This window comes from Nanorana parkeri, unplaced genomic scaffold, assembly GCF_000935625.1.
Source record: "Nanorana parkeri isolate BGI_ZX_2015 unplaced genomic scaffold, ASM93562v1 scaffold87, whole genome shotgun sequence".
NCBI lineage: Eukaryota > Metazoa > Chordata > Amphibia > Anura > Dicroglossidae > Nanorana > Nanorana parkeri.
In genome coordinates this window covers 678,431-698,397 of record NW_017306355.1, presented here as the reverse complement: position 1 = coordinate 698,397, position 19,967 = coordinate 678,431, and the positions used below count along the sequence as shown (strand labels likewise).

The 19,967-nt window shown below is 41.0% G+C and overlaps 1 protein-coding gene across 1 annotated transcript in view; it reads left to right on the top strand.

The window, feature by feature from the left end:
- UIMC1 (ubiquitin interaction motif containing 1) overlaps window positions 1–19,967 on the top strand; it is a 61,371-nt gene that overhangs the window by 17,513 nt on the left and 23,891 nt on the right. Inside the window, exons 2-4 of the mRNA XM_018552382.1 lie at window positions 3,247–3,325; window positions 4,951–5,075; window positions 7,627–8,685. Of these exons, the coding sequence (XP_018407884.1) occupies window positions 3,247–3,325; window positions 4,951–5,075; window positions 7,627–8,685 (1,263 nt within the window). The remainder of the gene's footprint in view (window positions 1–3,246; window positions 3,326–4,950; window positions 5,076–7,626; window positions 8,686–19,967) is intronic.

The window sequence follows — 19,967 nt, the reverse complement described above, 5'->3', positions numbered from 1 at the left end:
TGTTAGGTGACAATAGAGAGTTTTTTATTTTTTATTTTGTAGAGGTACTAGCACAGAGGTGCGTTTTTGTGGTATTGTGGTCCAATACGTACATGTGGTTCCCACAAGTGGACATACACACAGGGGTTGGGGTACACCTGTGGCTCCCCACCCGTGGTAACATCAGTGCAGATACAGGCCCGAGCACCAACAATTAATAGTGTTTTCATTTTTCATTTTTGAATTTTTATTTTTTATTTTTTATTCTTATTTTCATATGAATGGAAATTGTTTTTAACTTTTGTTTTAGAGGTTTCTTATGTATGTAAAATACACGTCCCCATTATGCATCCCTTATTTAATTGGGGTCATTTTAATTTTTTGTCATCAAGTACCCTTATTAAAATGTTTTTAAAATATGGATTTTTAACTTACAACTACTTGAACTTTCCTGGTCAAGGAAAAGATGTTAAGCTTTTTAGATAGACCACAACATCCCCATAGACATTCTCCTGTTAATACTGTTCATCCGACAAAAAGATATAACCTGTCTCATGACAAAACGTGTTGTATTAGCCTGATGGACGGAATTCTCCAATAATTGGACGAGGCTACGATATAAGTTCCTCCCCTCCTTCGAGTAACAACCTATCACAAGGCGAATCCATTACCCACTCCTCCCCCTTGTCAGTTTTTAAAACAGACCGGTTTCCCGCGATCTGCTTGATCTTGTGGCTTGACAAAGAGTAATCTCCTCGAAACGCGTAGCCGTCTACCCACTGTGCACTTCTATCCCCCGTTTAGTCCTCCGCGACTTTCGTTGTCGGCGAGACCACCGGACACCCCGAGACAGCAGCCTGACTGCATTGCCAATACATACGGCACCAGGCGCTTCAGCGCTGTTCGCGGCTCCTCGCTCTCTCCCTCACACTCTCCCTATCCCAGCCGCCGCGGCCCGGCCTGGCCAGCCGAGTACGTGGGCTGCTTCACCATCGCAGACATGTTCTAGACCAGCTCAACATTGACTATTGGAGAGAACCAGCTATTCAGCTTAGCCCCTTTCCAGCCACTCACCTCTCACCTGCCAGCTAGAAGGACCTGACCAACAGATCCTGAAGAGGAGATCAGGAGAGATTTTGGGCAGATTCTCCCATATCCCAACTGTAAGTCTATATCCTTTCCATTCTTAAGACTGGTTTTCTATACTTATTTGATACATACAGGATTCAATATCACTGTACGAGCGTTGTTTAAAAAGGGATTCCAGGTAGTAGCGCTCCTCCAAAAAAGATTTCGTTTATCACGGGAGTGATCTTGGAGTGGTGACTACTTTACAACACACACAGGGACCATGGGGAACAAAAGTAGCCACCCTCCAAGGGTAGCTTGGAAGGAAGGAGAAGGAAGAACAGTGTCAGTACCAATTCAGAGATGCTTTGGGGATCTACAGCTGAGTGATACAAAATTAGATACATTTTTGTTAATAGTTATGGTACTTGAATGGATTTTTAAGATATAACTCCTGAGTTTAGTGTCATTTGAACATCCTGCGCGGTTCTACCTTTTCTAGTAATAGAGGATTAGATTCTGGGGGGAGTGCGATTCCACCTGGGGTTTATATTGGTACAAGACACAGGGTGAATATTGAGGATTGTAAATGGATACTATTGAATGAGTTTTTGATCACAAGGTGTTGGATTGACGCAGTTTATATGGATTTTTAATTTGAGGTGTTATTGATTGCCATGATTGCATTCTGGGATAGGAGCGATGCTATACATATTTCCTATTGCTGATATCTTATTCAGACATTTAAGCAGCAGCATAGGTTCAGTACATGAAAGGCCTACTCTGAAAATAAATTGCAGCATATACTGCTTAAAACTTGGATATATCTTTCAGCATTGATGGTGCCTTTCCATTTGTGCAAGCTTCCCATTCCATACACATTAATGCACCCCCATACCATCAGAGATGCTTGCTTTTGAACTTTGTTGATAACAAGCTGAAAGTTCCCTCTTCTCTTTAGTCTGGAGGATGTGGCGTCCATTGTTGTCAAAAATAATGCCAAATTTATAATTCGTCTGCCCACAGACAGTTTTCCACTTTGCAACAGACCATTTTAAATGAGCTTTGGCCCAGAGATTCATGTTGAGGTAAATTATTCTGAAATTGTTCAACAATTTTTAGATGCAGCTTTTCACAGATTGGTGAACCTCTGCCCATCTTTAATTCTTAGACACTCTGACTCTCTAAGATGCTCTTTTTATACCCAATCATGTTACTGACCTGTTGCCAGTTAACCTTATTAGTTGCACATTTTCTTCCAGCTCTTCCTTGTTAGTACCACTTTCTTTGCAACTTTTTGTTTCCCTGCCCCAACGTTTCTGAGACTAGTTGCTGCCATCAATTTCAAAATGACCTTATTTTTTTCTGAAAATTGTACATGTTCTCATTTTAAACATTTGATATGTTTTCTATTTTCTGTTGTGAATAAAACATGGGTTTATAAGATCTGCAAATCATTGTATTCTGGTTTTATGTAGAGTTTACAAGGCGTCCCAACTTTTTTAGAATTTGAGTTGTATTTGGGTTTACATACACTTTAAGTAATATTAGTTTGCCTTTATTATTCACCCTGATTAAAGTTATTTTTTTTAACTCCAGGCTCACTGTTATAGTCTAGTTCTGTGAGGTCCCTTCCTTCTCTATCAGTGTAATTAAAGTCTAGGCATTGAAATAAGTAAAAAGGTCAAAAGAGAACGAGCTGTGAGAGCTGGAGACATGGGTTGGAAAGCAAAATCTTCCTAATTTTGCTAAGAATTGCAACAATGAATTTACAACTGACTGTTCACTAATGGACAAACAAAACGTATGCACATGTAAGATAAACAATACTGTAAACGCAATTTTACAGTTTTTATGTATACAGCTGCATTGTGACAAAGTTAATGTCCAAAATTCCTTAGATACAAATCAGATTGTAATGGCGTACATACTGCTGAAATATTACAATCTTCCCTTCATATTCAGTACAATGGCATTTTTATTTTGTGTGCTTTTACTGACTTTATTCTGTTCTGTTACTATGCAAACGATGTGGTTACCATGGAAACATAGTGACATTTAAATATTATTTTACCTGAAAGTTATTTTATTTCAAACATGCTATTTTCTATACCTGACAAAGGCCTAAGTAAATTATAGCCTTTCCTCTTGTAGGCTTTTATAGCATTGAAAGATGGCTTTTTTTTTTTTTTTTTTTAGGAGCTGGAGGAAGAGGGTACTTCTCAGAAAAAGCAGACTCGCCATCGGAAAACCCTGGCAACTAAGCGAAAAATTGCACGTAAGTATTTTGGGAAATGGTGTGAGATGGAAACAGGTTTTTGTGTTAACTATTGTAATTTTTCAGCAGTTAGGGTGACCCAAAAACATTAGACTTTTTCATCAATTCAGTTGCAAGGGTTGAAGAGGGACACAAACATTTTTGTGTAGTGTTGCACTTTTTACATGGATATGTGGCCTGTCAGTCATGAGATTAGTAGTAGCCTGTGAGAATTCTGATATGAATAATGTGTGAATGAAATATTACCCTGTACATATGCAGAACTGCTCAAGTAGCTTCTTATAGGAAGCTACTTCATGCCAAATGGTGTGGTTCTGCCTAAAGACTATTTTATTGCTCCATTAGGACAGCTCGGAAGGCTTTGGGCATCTTTCAGCTCCCCACTGCAGCCTTACTTTCAGTTTTGCACAGTTGTACAGGCTCCAACTGCAGGAAGACAGATCGAGGTCACCAGACTGGGGGACATTCAACATCATCTAGCTCCTTCCTGATCAACCTGAATGTTTCTGTACTGCCCCTTTCATTCATTGGATTTTAGTTTGGACTTGTAATCACGTAAGCTGAGCATCGCATGTGGGCCTTGCCTAGGGTGGACTTCATGCAAATGAATTCTCCCTTGGAATGCCAAATTCCTCCAGACTGACATTTTGATATTTGCCTAGCTCTATCCAAGAACCAGCTCATTGCTTGCATGGGGGCTCTTGAGAAAAGTACTGAGACAGGGTGGTGTAATGTTTCCAGTAAGCAATGTACAGCACCCTGCTGGTCCCATAATCTGCCTGTGTTGCATAGAGAAGCACAAACGCCCAATGATATAACTGGGCCTAAAATAAGATCTGTAAGGAAAACAGGAAGGTTTTATTCCAAATTTAGTTGCATGTTGTTGGAAAAACCATAAAGAGATAATGGAATGATTTTCTAGCACTCACCAGGTCAGCACAGTAGAGGCCTGAGCGATTATATTCCATGGTGTTTGAGGAAAGTTTGTATCCATTGTTACATCCTTTGGCGGCTCTATAGGCGGTTTGACCTTTGGAATAACCTTTCCATTACCTTTTTTTAATGTATGTATAAACTTGTATACCAAAGGACATACAATTCCTGGAAGTACAACATTTGAACATGTACCTGTAGTCACTGCCATACACATGATTACCCAATGAAAGTATATGTTATGTCACTGACGAATGCGATTTTACCCTGTAATAAATGTTGCACGTCCTTATGTGTACTCAGAACTGGCTTCATCTGTTGATCCTTTGACACATGGCACTTGTAAACAAGTTTATCCAGTATTTTTTCTGTTTGTAGTTACTTTACTTTACATGGATGGCTCTTTGACATTAACCTTTTGTTCTGTTTTGAGAGCATCCCTTTATGTACAAATACCTGTTCATCCTAAAATACGTATATATGATTTAATTGCATAAACAGTAAGCATACATTTCAGCTGTCTTTTATTTCAGAGAAATTAATATATTTTGCTTTCAGATACAAACAAAATGTATTATGGCTGTTTTGTTTAATTGAACATCTGTTTGTAAAAGCACATTTTCTAGTAGGTGCTCACAGGGAAGTTACTCGCATCACAGTTTATTGATCCAACGTTTGCCATTTTATTCCAGGTATGACTGAGGAGGAACAGCTGGCCCTTGCAGTAAAAATTAGCCAGCAAGAACAGGCAAATCATGTGAAACACAGAGAAGAAGAAGATGAACTTTTAAGAAAAGCCATTGAGGAGAGTCTGCATGTAAATATACAGAATCATTGTTCTGAGAGTTTGTAATGGTTAAAACATCTGCACTGATCCCTCATTCTGTATTAAAAGTTAGAGGAGAACTATGGGGCAACCTTTTTTGCCCATAGTTCTCCTCAGGATCACGGGAGGACATTTACCGTGTCATTTACCGTGTCTTCCCATGACTCAAAACTCAGCATATAGCAGGCAATACTGTCGAGATCCACCCAGCTGGCTGATTGACAGCTGACCCGCCCCCTTCCCCGTCTGTCCCTCCAGTCAGCGCTGGAGGAGGGGAGGGGGGAATTCCTGCGGTGACTGACATCGGAAAGTGAGCGGATCACCTTCCGATCAATAGAGCCGACGTGTGACCATTTCAATGTCACACGTTGGCTCTAACTATGGAGATGAGTGTAATTCACTCATCCCATAGTTCTCCTTTTAATAATGCTAATCACCACCAAAATGAATGTTCATTCCTTAGTTCCCTTACCTTAATGTAGTTTCCTTGAAGGTTGCCAAAGAGCATTTATCAGCATTGAGGTCACCTTCGTGGAATGTCTAAGTTACCTGTATATGTTTGGTATTTTAACATTCTGCTTTTAAATTAGTACCTTGGGCAGTGCTAAGAAAAATTATTTGTCCAAAAGCTGATGAAGAACATACTGCTTGTTTTTCTAGGGGATGATTTAACAGAGAGTATTACTCACCTTACCCCGCAGTCTCACGAAAGTGGAGTCTTCTCTCCAGAACCAGATTATGGGCAGGCACTCCTATATCTTCACATACAATTTGGGGGCCGCTTGTCCTGCATTGTATGTGATGACATTAGCAAGAAGGTCAGTCACAAGATAACTAGTCCCATATTTCTGTATATTGTAAGGCTTAGATGGACTTGCATTTTCATATACAGCAGTATATCGAACCAAAGCTGCTCAGATTGTTGCATAGTTTGACCGTAGAAGGCATTTTCCAGGATGGCATATCTGTTTTGCACATTTGTAACAAAGCAGTAGACCAGGGGTCTCAAACTCAATTAACTTGGGGGCCACTCGACAAATTTTTTTCTCCCATGGGGGCCGCTTGCCAAATTTCATACTTTAAAATAAAATTTAACTATATCCGGTTTGGTACTATGGACACTAATACATACACAATAAGGCCCCATTAATATCTGTAGGTTTAGGTGCGATTAGGTATTCCTGCATCAGGAACTTGCGTTTTCCTGCAGCAGGAATCACTAATCTGGTGTTTAAAAGTGGCAGCTGTCACCTGCTCAAGTTAATGATCAGGTGACAGCAGCTCCATGGAAATTATAATACAGTCCCAGTCCCCCCCACCCCTGACACATATAAAATAACAGCCCCCAGTTTCCCCCGCACACCCACATGTGAAATGTAATACAGAGCCCCCCTCTCCTGCTTACCTTTTTGCAGGGAGGAGGCTGTGGGAGGAGGCACGATCCTCGGTGATTGATTAGTGTGTTCTGCAGCAGGTCTTACCAATCAATGACCGAGTGCCGACACAGAAGCAGCTCTGCGGTCTGCATTCGACATAGATGCAGACCGTGGAGCTTCTCCCACATGTGAGCTGGCTGCGGGCCACAGAGTACCGGCATGCGGGCCGGTACTTTGAGACCACTGGAGTAGACAAATAGGATTTTTTTTTCCAATGGTAATAAATTACACCTATTGGAAAACTTGTATTTAGCTAAGTATTCATGGATTATGGTGGATGCATGATACGTATCAACAAGGCAGTTTAGATGCAATTGCTCTATTGAGACACTTAATTAGCCACAAGACACTGCTAAAATTTGTCCACAAGCATTGGTCTGTGCTCTGTAGCCAGTATTAGCTATGAAGAGCTATTGTTTTAGTGTAACTTGCATTCCGCATTTGTGTTCCATACAATTGTGCCATACAAGAAGGTGGCTCCAACATTTAATGGAATGCAAATCATTTTAACAGCTAACCTAGAATGGTTTTTGTAGCTTTTAACTCATGATCATCTTCCCCTTTAGGGAGCATACCTCCCAGGTATTTGCTGCTGTCCTCATATTTTCCTGCAACGGTTGCTTTCCTACCTTATCTTTGTGCGTTGACCCCCCTATAGCCAGTAGGTTGTGTGGCTTGGGAAAGGGGGGGGGGGGGGGGGGGGGGGTTGGGTGTGTAGGAGAAAAGCTCTCAGGAGCTACAATTCAGATTTTCTGATTTCTGAGGTAGTGGAAGCTGTAAATTCACCTGCGGGTCATAGGTTTTCAACACCTATAGTAAACAATGATTTCTGCAAGCTGTAACATTTTGTTTACTAACATGACCTGTAACTGTGAAAATTCATGCAAATTCTTGGTTAGGGCTAATGCCAATTTTCTCTCCACAGTTTATAAAGCTGTACTGTTACCTCGCCCAATGCAGGGCTGAGTTGTGGTTAAATTAAGGGCTATAACCACAACATTTTACCATCCACAAACGCATGAATCTGAAGAAGTTCTAAAAGATCTTGTGTCTCCAAGGATAACATTTTGATCCCCTAACTATAAACTGTCTGCAATTTTTTTCAGAGTTGCAAAAGTCCTGCTAAAGCAACAGTTGTCCGAGTTCATGATTTATCTGAAGAGGAATCTTCTAGTGAAGAAGACATTGCTTTAGATGAAGAGCATTTGTCACAGCAGTCTCAGAGTTTAGGTCAAGACTCTTCACAAACCCCCAAAGTGTTTTTGAAACGTTTAAGTCAAGACATAGTAGAAAGTCCTAGTATTATTTTGTCTCCAAACTGCAAGGACCCTTTATCATGCACAGAAAGCTGCAAAGCATCTTCTTTATCTCAAAGTAACAGTAATGACTTTGCCAGTGTGTTGCCTTGTAAAGCTTCTTTAAGTCCTGTTTTTCCAGTAAAGTCTCCAAATGCACGTAAAATGATTCCCTGCAGATTACTTCAGGACAAAAGCCCAAGTTCTGTAAATATATCAGATGAAATAGAGGGCCACTCTTTATACTGTTCAGAAAGTACGCAGCAAGATTCCTCTTCATTGAGATCTATCTCAAATAAGTCTGAAGTCACAGAAAGTGCAAGTTCGTCACACAATGTCAGCATTTGTTTGAAGGAATCAAGCATGGAGAATGTCTCATTGAATAATAGGGATGCTCTTTCTGCGCATACCTGTCAAACGCCTGCTAATATGTTTGCCAAAAAACAGCAAAATGACAGTAGTGTCCATTACTACTGGGGTATACCTTTCTGTCCAAACGGTCAGGATCCTAATGCATATACCCAAGTCATCCTTTGTCAGCTAGAGGTGTATGAGAAAAGTTTGAAAAAATCTCAGAGACATCTCTTAGAGAAAACTGAATATGGTGAACCAGTTAATCTAGCTGCTTCCTCAGAAAGAAACGAACATGCAAAAGACAGCCAAGGCAGCCTAAGCCAGGAAGATACAGAGGAGATTATAGAGGGTGGTGACCAGCAGAAGCCAAAACAGAGTGTGTTGGAGACTGCAGAAGAGACTGATAGTTCAGACATACAGCTTGTTCCCAGCAAGAGGTCAAAGGCTTCTTGTAGCCATTTCCAAGAGGATGACCATTCCTGTCGATCTGAAGGCCAAGTGAAAAGTCAATCACAAGTGAGTGATGCAATTACTATTTATAAGAACATATATGCACAGACAGTATTCATATTATTTTGTCTTATTTGCTCTTTCTACGGTGTTAATAAATGTCAAGTGCCATAGATTGATACAATGAATACATGTTTCTATCATTATAAAATCTAGTCCTTATTTTTTTTTTTCTTTAAAAGAAACCACCATTGAATGCTTCCATGATTTTTGCTTCTGGTGAATGCTTGCATGTTTTTTGCTTCTGGTTACTCTTCATATATCACAGATCTCTCAGAAATGCAAACATATTCATTTTCTTCATTCTTTTATTTTTATGGAAATTAAAACTTTGCCTTTGGCCAGCCTGAGTGTTCTCAGTTGTAGTGTAAGGGCTCAAACTCTGCTAGGGAAATCCACTGAAGACCTTTTATTTGAGGCACAATAATGTATAGTTAAAAGGTATACTATCTCTTTATTAGATACTTGTCTTTGATGTTCACTCTCTCCACATCTGTTCTTCAGTTACAAACACCAGCACTCTATCGATCCTGGCACTCTGGGAACAGTTTAAAAAAACTGACAGAAAAGGAAAAAGAGTTTTTAAATACTAAAAAAGGGTCTAAAAAGGAAGGGAGACAACAAGTATTCAAAAAATCAAGCACTCAATATATCCCAAACAGTCCAACGCCAATTTTTTAACGCCACTTAGCTACCAGGCACTTTGTTCCCCAAGCCCTGTGTGAGCTTTATGCATTATTTTTCTGCATAGATTTTGCTATGTGCCGACAACTCTGCATTTAATATCTTCGATCTCCGCATCCACACTCCAATTAAAAGCCCTGCTGTCATTAATCCTTGGTGAACCTATCCTTTGGGTTCACACAAGGGTCCTCTTTCTCTAATTGCAATCATGGCCACAAACTTGACCTCATGTTCACTTACCTCTGCTCTGTGTTAAGGTTATCAAGATTTCTGTTATTAAATCTTGATTTAATAACAGAAATACAGCACAAGTCAGCAATTTAAATCCTCATTCTCTTTCTGACTCTTTGCAACCACTTTTTCCACCTTTGCCCTAAGACCGCAACCACTTATTACTTCGCACAGTCATTTCAGGTTTTCCCCTTTACCTGTGCATACCCTTGTTATGCCAGCAGGCGGCTCCGGCTTACCAAACATACTAAAATGTTTGTAAAATGCTTTCCCAGCTAGGTGAATGACATTGAAGAAAAACGCTATTAGGGAGTATTCCTTGAAATATATAAACATGCTTTTCCAGTGCTCAAGAAGGCCCTTTTACCTGCCAAGCGATCATAATTTCCATTCTCCTATTCACATAGTCCCATAATCCAAAACTATTTTGAATAACCTTAGGTCCCTACTCTATCATCCACATCCAGTCCATATTTTCTGTATATAATCCAAACACTTTGGCACACATTTTAAAACAAATCACAGTACTAGAAAAACCTGATTTTTGCCATGACCCCCACCTGACCTAATATTGGCAAAAAAAAGCTTTGTTTTGCTTTCATCAGACTATAGAATCTTCTTGCAGCTGAATTAAGAGTCCTCCACATATCTGCCAAGAGGCAGGTCAGAGTCAGCTAACCCAATCAGCAAAATCCCTCGATAGCTGTGATGAGCCAGGATCTGCAAAAAAGGCCTAGCATACATCTGTGATGAGAAGTTCCGGGAAGGTAGGAGAGGCAGACAGACCAGGTCAGAGGCAGCTGCAGTTTAGGAACACAGGTCTCTGAATAGCCCTCTTGGTTCCAACAGTGGGGGTAAGCATACTTACAATACTGCATGTGCCGAGGTGCAGGGTCAGCATATACACATGGCACAACAAGATCCTCAGAGTCTAGCTGTGTTTGCCAAATTGGGCAGCCGTGCCCTTAGCTCCCGGACACTTTACTGTCAAAATACCTAGATAGATCAAATAACATGAATGTGGTAATTTCCTTCCTAAGCTATAACCCATAGCTTATTGCATAATACACTAATATAGTATATTGAACATGTAGTTCTAGGGAGCAGATTTGTAGAATAGCTCTCTGGTCCCATAGCAAATTTACCTTCATGATAAACAGGCTTGTTGTATGTAAACCATATAAACCATATATACCATATAGGAGACACTGTGTTATACAAGCAGTTTTTCCCCTTATATAATTGTACTTCCACAAGGAGGACATTTTTGGATGCATGTAAAGGTGGAGGATTTTTATTACACTTCATCTTCCATAATAGATGGCTGTAGTGTCTCTTTTTGTTGTGAAGAATACAAAAAGCGTTATTTATAAGAATAATTCCAGATTTCGGAGTTCATGGAAATCTCGCCTGAACAATCTGTTAAATATTTAACTTCATGTCAAGGCTTAATATCTTACTCTTGTTTTGTTCGTGGATGTAGAAAACAGCACCTGTAAGGAAAAAATGTTGATATGTGACATTTAAACTACTACATTGCAAAGCCTAAATGAGAATGTATCATTAAACACAAAGCTTTTTAGACAATGAAGCGCTCTTAGATCAGTGTGACTATTAGGACGTGCCTTGTTTATCAAAAGGTTTGAAAGAGGACCTGTCTCAGACAGCCTGCACTGCACTACAGAATACAATTTAACTCAAACTGTCTCTAACTGTACTTTTCCAGTGCTTGTGTGTATTTGGTTGGCCAATACAAACTATGTGAAAAAGCTCCTGCCTCATACAACTACATAAATATGCCTACTGTTTTTTTTAATGGAATGTGAGCTTTGTTTACCAATTGCTCCCACCACTGCTCCTAAATGTATTATATATACTTCACGCATGTTCATATGAGCTGTTGCTATTTTGCCCACTGATCCTTTGAGTGTTCAGGGGGTAGCCACCACACTCTATTTGTAAGGTAAATGCTCGGGTGCTCATCCACAGAAATATCCATACAAATCCAAAGTAGGTATAGAAGCACTCATTGGTCTTGCAGCCAAGATAAGCAAAGCATCAGCATTTTATTGTCAATGATTCTGAAGGTGTCCATCTTGATGTTGAAATTAAAAGGCTGATGCTTTGAGCTCCCTGACCTGTGAGTGCCTTTATATACACCTCAAGACCTGTGAGTGCCTTTATATACACCTCAAGACCTGTGAGTGCCTTTATATACACCTCAAGACCTGTGAGTGCCTTTATATACACCTCAAGACCTGTGAGTGCCTTTATATACACCTCAAGACCTGTGAGTGCCTTTATATACACCTCAAGACCTGTGAGTGCCTTTATATACACCTCAAGACCTGTGAGTGCCTTTATATACACCTCAAGACCTGTGAGTGCCTTTATATACACCTCAAGACCTGTGAGTGCCTTTATATACACCTCAAGACCTGTGAGTGCCTTTATATACACCTCAAGACCTGTGAGTGCCTTTATATACACCTCAAGACCTGTGAGTGCCTTTATATACACCTCAAGACCTGTGAGTGCCTTTATATACACCTCAAGACCTGTGAGTGCCTTTATATACACCTCAAGACCTGTGAGTGCCTTTATATACACCTCAAGACCTGTGAGTGCCTTTATATACACCTTATATGTTACTATGCAAACGTTTTAAGTAGGTGTGGGAAAAATGCTGTAAAGTAAGAATGTTTTCAGAAATAAGTGTTAATAGTTTATTTTGATCAATTAACAAAATAGAAAGTAAATGAACAGAATAGGTATCCAAATCAATACAATATTTGGTGTCACCACCCTTTGCCTTCAAAACAGCATCAATTCTTCTAGGTACACTTGCACACAGTTTTTGAAGGAACTCGGCCAGTAGGTTGTTCCAATATCTTGGAGAACTAACTACAGATCTGTGGATGTAGGCTGCCTCAATTCTTTCTGTCCCTTCAATGTAATCCCAGACAGACTCCATGATGTTGAGAACAGGGTGGGGGCCAAACCATCACTTCCAGGACTCCTTGTTCTTCTTTACGCTGAATATAGTTCTTAATGGCATTGGCTGTATGTTTGGGGTCGTTGTCCTGCTGCAGAATAAATTTGGGGCCAATCACACACCTCCATGATGGTATGACATGATGGATAAGTAGCTGCTTGTATTTCTCCGCATTGAGGACACAATTGATCCTGACCAAAATAATTTGCAGAAATGCAGCCCCAGACTTGCAAGGAACCTCCATCATGCTTCACTGTTGCTGCTGACAGTCATTATTGTACCGCTCTCCAGCCCTTCCGCAAACAAACTTACTTCAACAATACAAACATAATAACTAAGATATATAAAAAGATGAATGTGCTTATCCTTAATCAGCATTATCGAGAGAGAGAGAAAGACGGACTACATATACACACAGATAGTTCTTAATGACATTGGCTGTATGGGGTCGTTGTCCTGCTGCAGAATACATTTGGGGATAATCACACGCCTTCCCGATGGTATAACATGATGGATAAGTATCTGCTTGTATTTCTCAGCACTTAGGACACCATTGATCCTGACCAAATCTCCAACTCCATTGGCAGAAATGCAGCCCGAGACTTGCAAGGAACCTACACCATGCTTCACTGTTGCCTACACTTCTCTCCAGCCCTTCGGTGAACAAACTGCCTCCTGCTACAGCCAAATATTTCACATTTTGACTCCTCAGTCAAGAGCACCTGCTGCCATTTTTCTGCACCCCGGTTCTTATGTTTTCGTGCATAGTTTAATCACTTAGCCTTGTTCCCACATCGGTGTGGCTTTTTGGCCACAAGGCCACAGAAAAATGGCAGCAGGTGCTCTGGACTGATGAGTCAAAATGGGAAATATTGGGTCTATATATAATATTGGGTAATGGGAAAATGGGTCTATATGTAGTCCGTCTTTCTCTCTCTCTCTCTCGATAATACTGATTAAGGATAAGCACATTCATCTTTTTATATATCTTAGTTATTATGTTTGTATTGTAATGTATTTACACTGTGTACTTTGTAAACCACTCTCCCCTCTTATTACAGACCTGGCCAGTCACTGTAGTAAGCCATCCACATCTGCTAGATCCTCAAATCATCTCTGAACTCACACTGTCCTTCCTTCTGGGGGGGTGGCTACTTTTGTTCCCATGGTCCCTGTGTGTTGTAAAGTGGCCACGGTTCCAAGCTCACTCCCATGATGGACTACAATCTCACGTTTAGTTTACTAATTTGCTTTGAGATTGTAGTATATTACAGGAGTGAGCTTGGAGTGGTGGCTACTTTACAACACACACTGGGACCATGGGGAACAAAAGTAGCCACCCTCCAGAAGGATGGACAGTGTCAGCACCAATTCAGAGATGATTTGAGGATCTACAGCTGAGTGATACACATATAAAATACATTTTTGTTAATAGTTAAGGTACTTGAATACACTTTTAAGATTTTAAAAGGTAAGTTTTTATTGTTTTGAGCACAAAAACAGAAAAATTCAAACAAACATAAGTGCATACAAATTCAATACAGTATAAAATAATAATACATAGAAACACAAAATAGCGTGGATCACAGGTACCATAGGCAAGAGATAATTTAACCCACGGATGGGTCATTCTAGGTTACATATCAGAAGGGGGGTGTTTGTAACAGGGATCCACGAGGGGAGAGGATAAGCACATTAGCAACCCGGCAAAGGTACACTTCGGTATGCTTCGTATGCTTATGAAGTAAGGTATGCTTCGGGGCCAGCAGTGGGTACCACAGTAAGCAATCTGGATTCACAGCATCAAGCTGAGTGACCCCCCCTCATCTGGACCCTCTAGTGTGAGCTCCCTGGCCTCCACCGAATCCCCCCAGACCCGGCCAAACTTGCGTATGCAATTCCGACTCATGTAGGTAATTTTGTAAATGGGTAGCAATCTATCTATTGTGTGTATCCATTGTCCCACCGTGAAGGGAATGGCTAATTTCTATCTTAGATTAATCTACCGACGAGCATAAAAAGCAACATGGAAAATAAGTCGTTTATTGGCCCTGGTTGTTTGTATAGTGTCTTCACAGCCTAGCAGGAAGATCCAGCTGGAAGCCTGTCACTGGGTTGATTGTGGAGAAGACAGATTCCCAGTATGGTCGAAGGTGGTAGCAAGACCATACTACGTGGAAAAACATGCCCATCTCCGCAGTTACAGTTGCACCTGTTACAGTGAGCGTTGGCTGTACAATATATCCTGGCCAGCCTGGTAGGGGTATAGTAAACCCTATGTACAAACTTCACTTGTATAAACCTTTCCCTAGGTGAAATTGCATTTTAAAGATTTAACTCCTGAGTTTAGTTTCACTTTAAGTAGTTGGGAGTTTGGAAAAAAAGCACATGGAAGCACTGCCAATTATATCCCAGTTTTAATTCTAAAGTTTTAGCCCAAAAGAAAGAAAAATACTGAAGCTATGTATATTCATAGGCAATATAATTTGCTTTCTATTCGTTTTAATGTGACTGTTTTTCTTTGTTTTAAATCGCGGGTGGAAAAGATTCCAGTTGTTCACTTTTGCTACCTGTAGCTTGCATGACAGGTACACATACGTTGTGTAGTTTCTTTTACTTTGATTGAAAGCTTTGTTGACTGATCTATTATGTTTTTGTTAGAAATGGTAAACAGTAGGGATTGTGTTTTTCTTGAACCTGATGCTTTATGTGTGGACAGAAGGTGGCGGCATTGCACCACTACAAACTCTATGACGAGAACTCCGTTTAATGAAAAAGGAACAGCTAGTTATGTACATTTCTGAAGATGATATAGAAAATGGCAGATATAAATATAATTTAATGTTCAATATATTTCTGTAGGGAGAAGTAACATTTGGGTTTAAAGTCATACAACATAATGCAAACATGTTTAATTGAACTTTTCTTTAGCGTTATGTTAGCTTATTTTTTTTCATACACAGCAATGTTTCCTGTTGGCACAAGCTAAAAGGTGCAAGCTTTATCAGAATTGCACCAAACAATGCACAGCAACTCATAGTTCATATTAGAATGTGTGCTTCTCTCATCTGACGTCAGTAAACCAAAATCAGATTGATGCATGTTCTCCCTGTGCCTGCGGGGGTTTCCTCCGGGTACTCTGGTTTTCTCCCACACTCCCAAAGACATGCTAGTAGGTTCATTGGCTCCTCTCTAAGTTGGCCCTGTATGTATGCATGTGAGATAGGGACCATAGATTGTATGCTCCATGAGGGTAGGGACTGATGTGAATGTGCAACTATGTAAAGTGCTGCGTAAATTGTCAGCGCTATATAAATACCTGAAATAAATAAATTACAATAGCTTACCGCTCTTATTAAAGAAAGCGATATTCATGATACAGACCGATATCTAAAAAGCCAATAGTTTGTACTGCGCGGCCAGCTGATCATCAAACTGTGTATAAACAGTCTCTTAGCTTGGCAACCCGCCTGTGCAAAGCTGGACCAGATCCTAGCATTGTCCACTCCTGTATATTAACTGATTGTTTAGCTGTCAGTGTCATGGACCTTAGCAGAAAAATAGAGTAGTTGTGTCCATCAGTATTCAACTCTAAAGCACAACTCCAGGCCAAACTTTTTTTTGTTTGTTTTGCACAGAGTGGGGAAGGAATAAAACCCCTGGCAAGTTTTTATTTGCAATCTATGTCCCTATTGGGTAGATTTCCCCTACTTGCTGTTACATAAAAAAATGAAGGTATGCAAAACTGTAAATCGACTTATGTAAAAAATTGTTTTGGTGTTTGTGTTGTGATAAAATGATACAGGTGTATATTTAATTGCAACACAAGGTATCACAACGCATGGCAATGAGTCACAAAGCTTTGCCTGTGGCGCTGCCACAGTTAATTTCATGTTTTTTTTTAAAAGAAAATAAATAAATAAAAAAGATCATGCACTGCGATGCGTTCTAACAACGCACTGCAGCGCATGTGCATGGTGTGCACCACAATATGTGTGTGTTATGTGGGGGGAGGGAGGGGTTGTGCTTTTTTTTTTATTCGTTTTTTTTTTACACATTTTTTTAAATTTTATTTTGTTTTACATTTTTTAATTTTATTTTTTAATTTTAATTTTTTTACATTTTTTTATTTATTTTTTAGTGTCAGATACAGATTTAAAAGGAAGAGCAGCAAAGAGAAGGGAAACAACCATGGATTACAGTAAGGCACACATTACAGTATTGTTTTATGTTAAAAAATCTGAGGGTTTAATGTCACTTTAATGGAAAACAAAGGAAAGTGAAGGGGCACAAAAGGAAGAAAAAAAGGAATGAAAGATAGTGAGGAGCAGAGAACACATGGAACCAAAGTGGGAACGGCATAAGAAGGGTCCCAAAGGAAGCCCCTATGCAGCCCCACCAGGACATTCAAATACGCAGGAGACGCCTCTCAAAATTAGGAAGTAGAAAGTGTTTGATTCAAGAATCCCAGATTTTATTGAAGTGGGCAGTTTGTCCAGCAGGATTGATTAAATCATATCCATATTTTTAATATCCGTTTACCATCTTTTAGAATGTGTTCCATTACCTCTCTTCAGCATAAGCAGAGGTGATTAGGGTGGTAAAGAGGGAAGCGATAATAAGCCTTCTGCACACAACAACAAGAGGGCCGTACAGCATGCATCCCTGCATATTTCTGTGGCCAGTTGACAGGTGCACCATACAGCAGCATATAGCCAGCCTATACAATTCATTAAAGGAGAACTATGGGGTCAGTGTTTTTCCCCATAGTTCTCCTTAGGGTAACGGGAGGACACAAACTAGCGTCCTCCCGTTACCCTAAGCTCAGTATATATACCCTAAGCTCAGTACCCTAAGCTCGGTATACTGAGACGCCGGAGCGGATCCCGACATCGATGTCGAGATCCGCCCAGCTGCGTGAGTGACAGCTGGCTCTGCCTATCTAGAGGCAGAGCCAGCTGTACCCTCCCCCGTCCGTTCCGCCAGTCAGCGCTGGCGGATTGGAGCGGGGAGGGGGGAATCCAGCCCCTCCCCTGTCACGGCAGAGAGTCGTGACAGGATCGAGAGGTGAGCGAACGCCGCTATCTGTTCGCTCACCTCCCGATCTACTGAGCCGACCTGTGACAGTCTCATTGTCACAGGTCGGCTAGAACTATGAGGTGAGTGGAAATCACTCATCTCATAGTTCTCCTTTAAGACCCCGTTCACATATAGCGACATACCTTTGCAGCGGCCGGGATAGCGCGACTTTCGGGGCGGCGTTCCAGCGACGGTAGCGCGACCTTCTCCGTCGGGCTCAATAGAAAAAAGCAAAATCGTGCAAAATCCGCCGAAGAAAGGGTCCGGTAGAAGCGACTTGCGACCGCGACGAGCGACATGGAGTTAAGACAGCTCCATTGAATAGCATTGGCCGGCAACTTCTCGCGATATCGCGCGGCAAAAATGCGCGATAACGCGCTATATGTGAACGGGGCCTAAGAGTCTGGTTGAAGCTGCAGCTGTACAGGTACATGTGCAAATGGCAGAGTAAGCTTCTATATGGGGCACACCCACAGACACAGACCACCTGCATACAGTTCACACTGTAATTCCAAATTGAGGTGCCTCTGCACTTCATCATATTGAAAGTACTTTACCGTACCGATTTCAATAAAATAGAAAACGCATATAAGTGCCTCACTTATTGGAATTGTGAATAATACAGCAGAGTGAAAACTGCTGGTGATGCGCACCAAAATTTAAATGCTGGGGGACATTTGCAACTCATCTGGTTTGGTGTGTCTCTCTCTCTCTCCCCCATATATACACAATATTGCCAAAAGTATTGGGACGCCCCTCCAAATTATTGGATTCAGGTGTTCCGTGAAATGTCCTTGCTACTAAATATTCCACGGTGAACTGTTAGTGGTATTATAACAAAGTGGAAGTAACTGGGAACAACAGCAACTCAGCCACGAAGTGGTAGGCAACGTAAAGTGACAGAGCGGGGTCAGCACATGCTGAAGCTCACAGTGAGCAGAAGTTGCCAACTGTCTGCAGAGTCAATAGCTACAGACCTCCAAACTTCATGTAGCCTTCAGATTGGCACAACAACTGTGCGTAGAGAGCTTCATGGAATGGGTTTCCATGGCCGAGCAGCTGCATCCAAGCCTTGCATCACCAAGTGCAATGCAAAGTGTCGGATGCAGTTGCGTAAAGCGCGCTGCCACTGGACTTTAGATAAGTGGAGACGTGTTCTCTGGAGTGACAAATCACACTTCTCTGTCTGGCAATCCGATGGGCGTGTCTGGGTCTGGCGGCTGCCAGAAGAACAGTACTTGCCTGACTGCATTGTGCCAAGTGTAAAGTTTGGTGGAGGGGGGATTATGGCATGGGGTTGTTTTTTCAGGGGTTGGGGTTTGGCTTTGGCTTGGCCCCTTAGTTCCAGTGAAGGGAACTCTTAAGGCATCGGCATACTAAGACATTTTGGACAATTTCATGCTCCCAACTTTGTGCGAACAGTTTGGGGATGGCCCCTTCCTGTTCCAACATGACTGCACACCAGGAACTTGACTGGCCTGCACAGAGTCCTGACCTCAACACGATGGAACACCTTGGGATGAATTGGAGGGGAGACTGCGAGCCAGGCCTTCTCGTCTAACATCAGTACCTGATCTCACAAATGCGCTTCTGGAAGAATGGTCAAACATTCCCATAGACACACTCCTAGTCCTTGTGGACGCCTTCCCAGAAGAGTTGAAGCTGTTATAGCTGCAAAGGGTGGGCCAACTCAATATTGAACCCTACGGACTAAGACTGGGATGCCATTAATGTGCGTGTAAAGGCAGGCGTCCCAATTCTTTTGGCAATATAGTGTATATATATATCCTTTATTTTAGTGCAGAGGAGGGCAGGTGTTTAAAAATATTTCAGACTTCTTTTTTTGAACTCCATGCGGATGGAAAGCAATGACTACTCTTAGAAGGATTAACCTCACGGGCAGGGCCCTCCTTACCATCTTGTCTTGAATTGTATTGTGATTTGTAATGTCTTCCTCATATTGTAAAGCGATGCGCAAACTGTCGTCGCTATATAAATCCTGTATTATAATAATAGTAATAAATAGTTAGAGATATTTTGCTTAGAGCTAGTAAAAGTACCTCAGTCTGTCTTTATGTCAGCCTCTTGTAATCTTATGGGAAAGAGGAGCAACACCCTGAGCTAAACCGGTAAAGTCTTTTTGTGAAAATAGCTAAAAAGCTATTTGCTTGGCTTTCTTTTAAAATTAACTATCTCATCAGAAAATTGAATGACGGGGAGGAAGGGATGGTGGCATGTGTGTGATGGTCTGATATACAAGCTGTTGTTTAGAGAACAGACAGGATGGTCTTGTTTCACT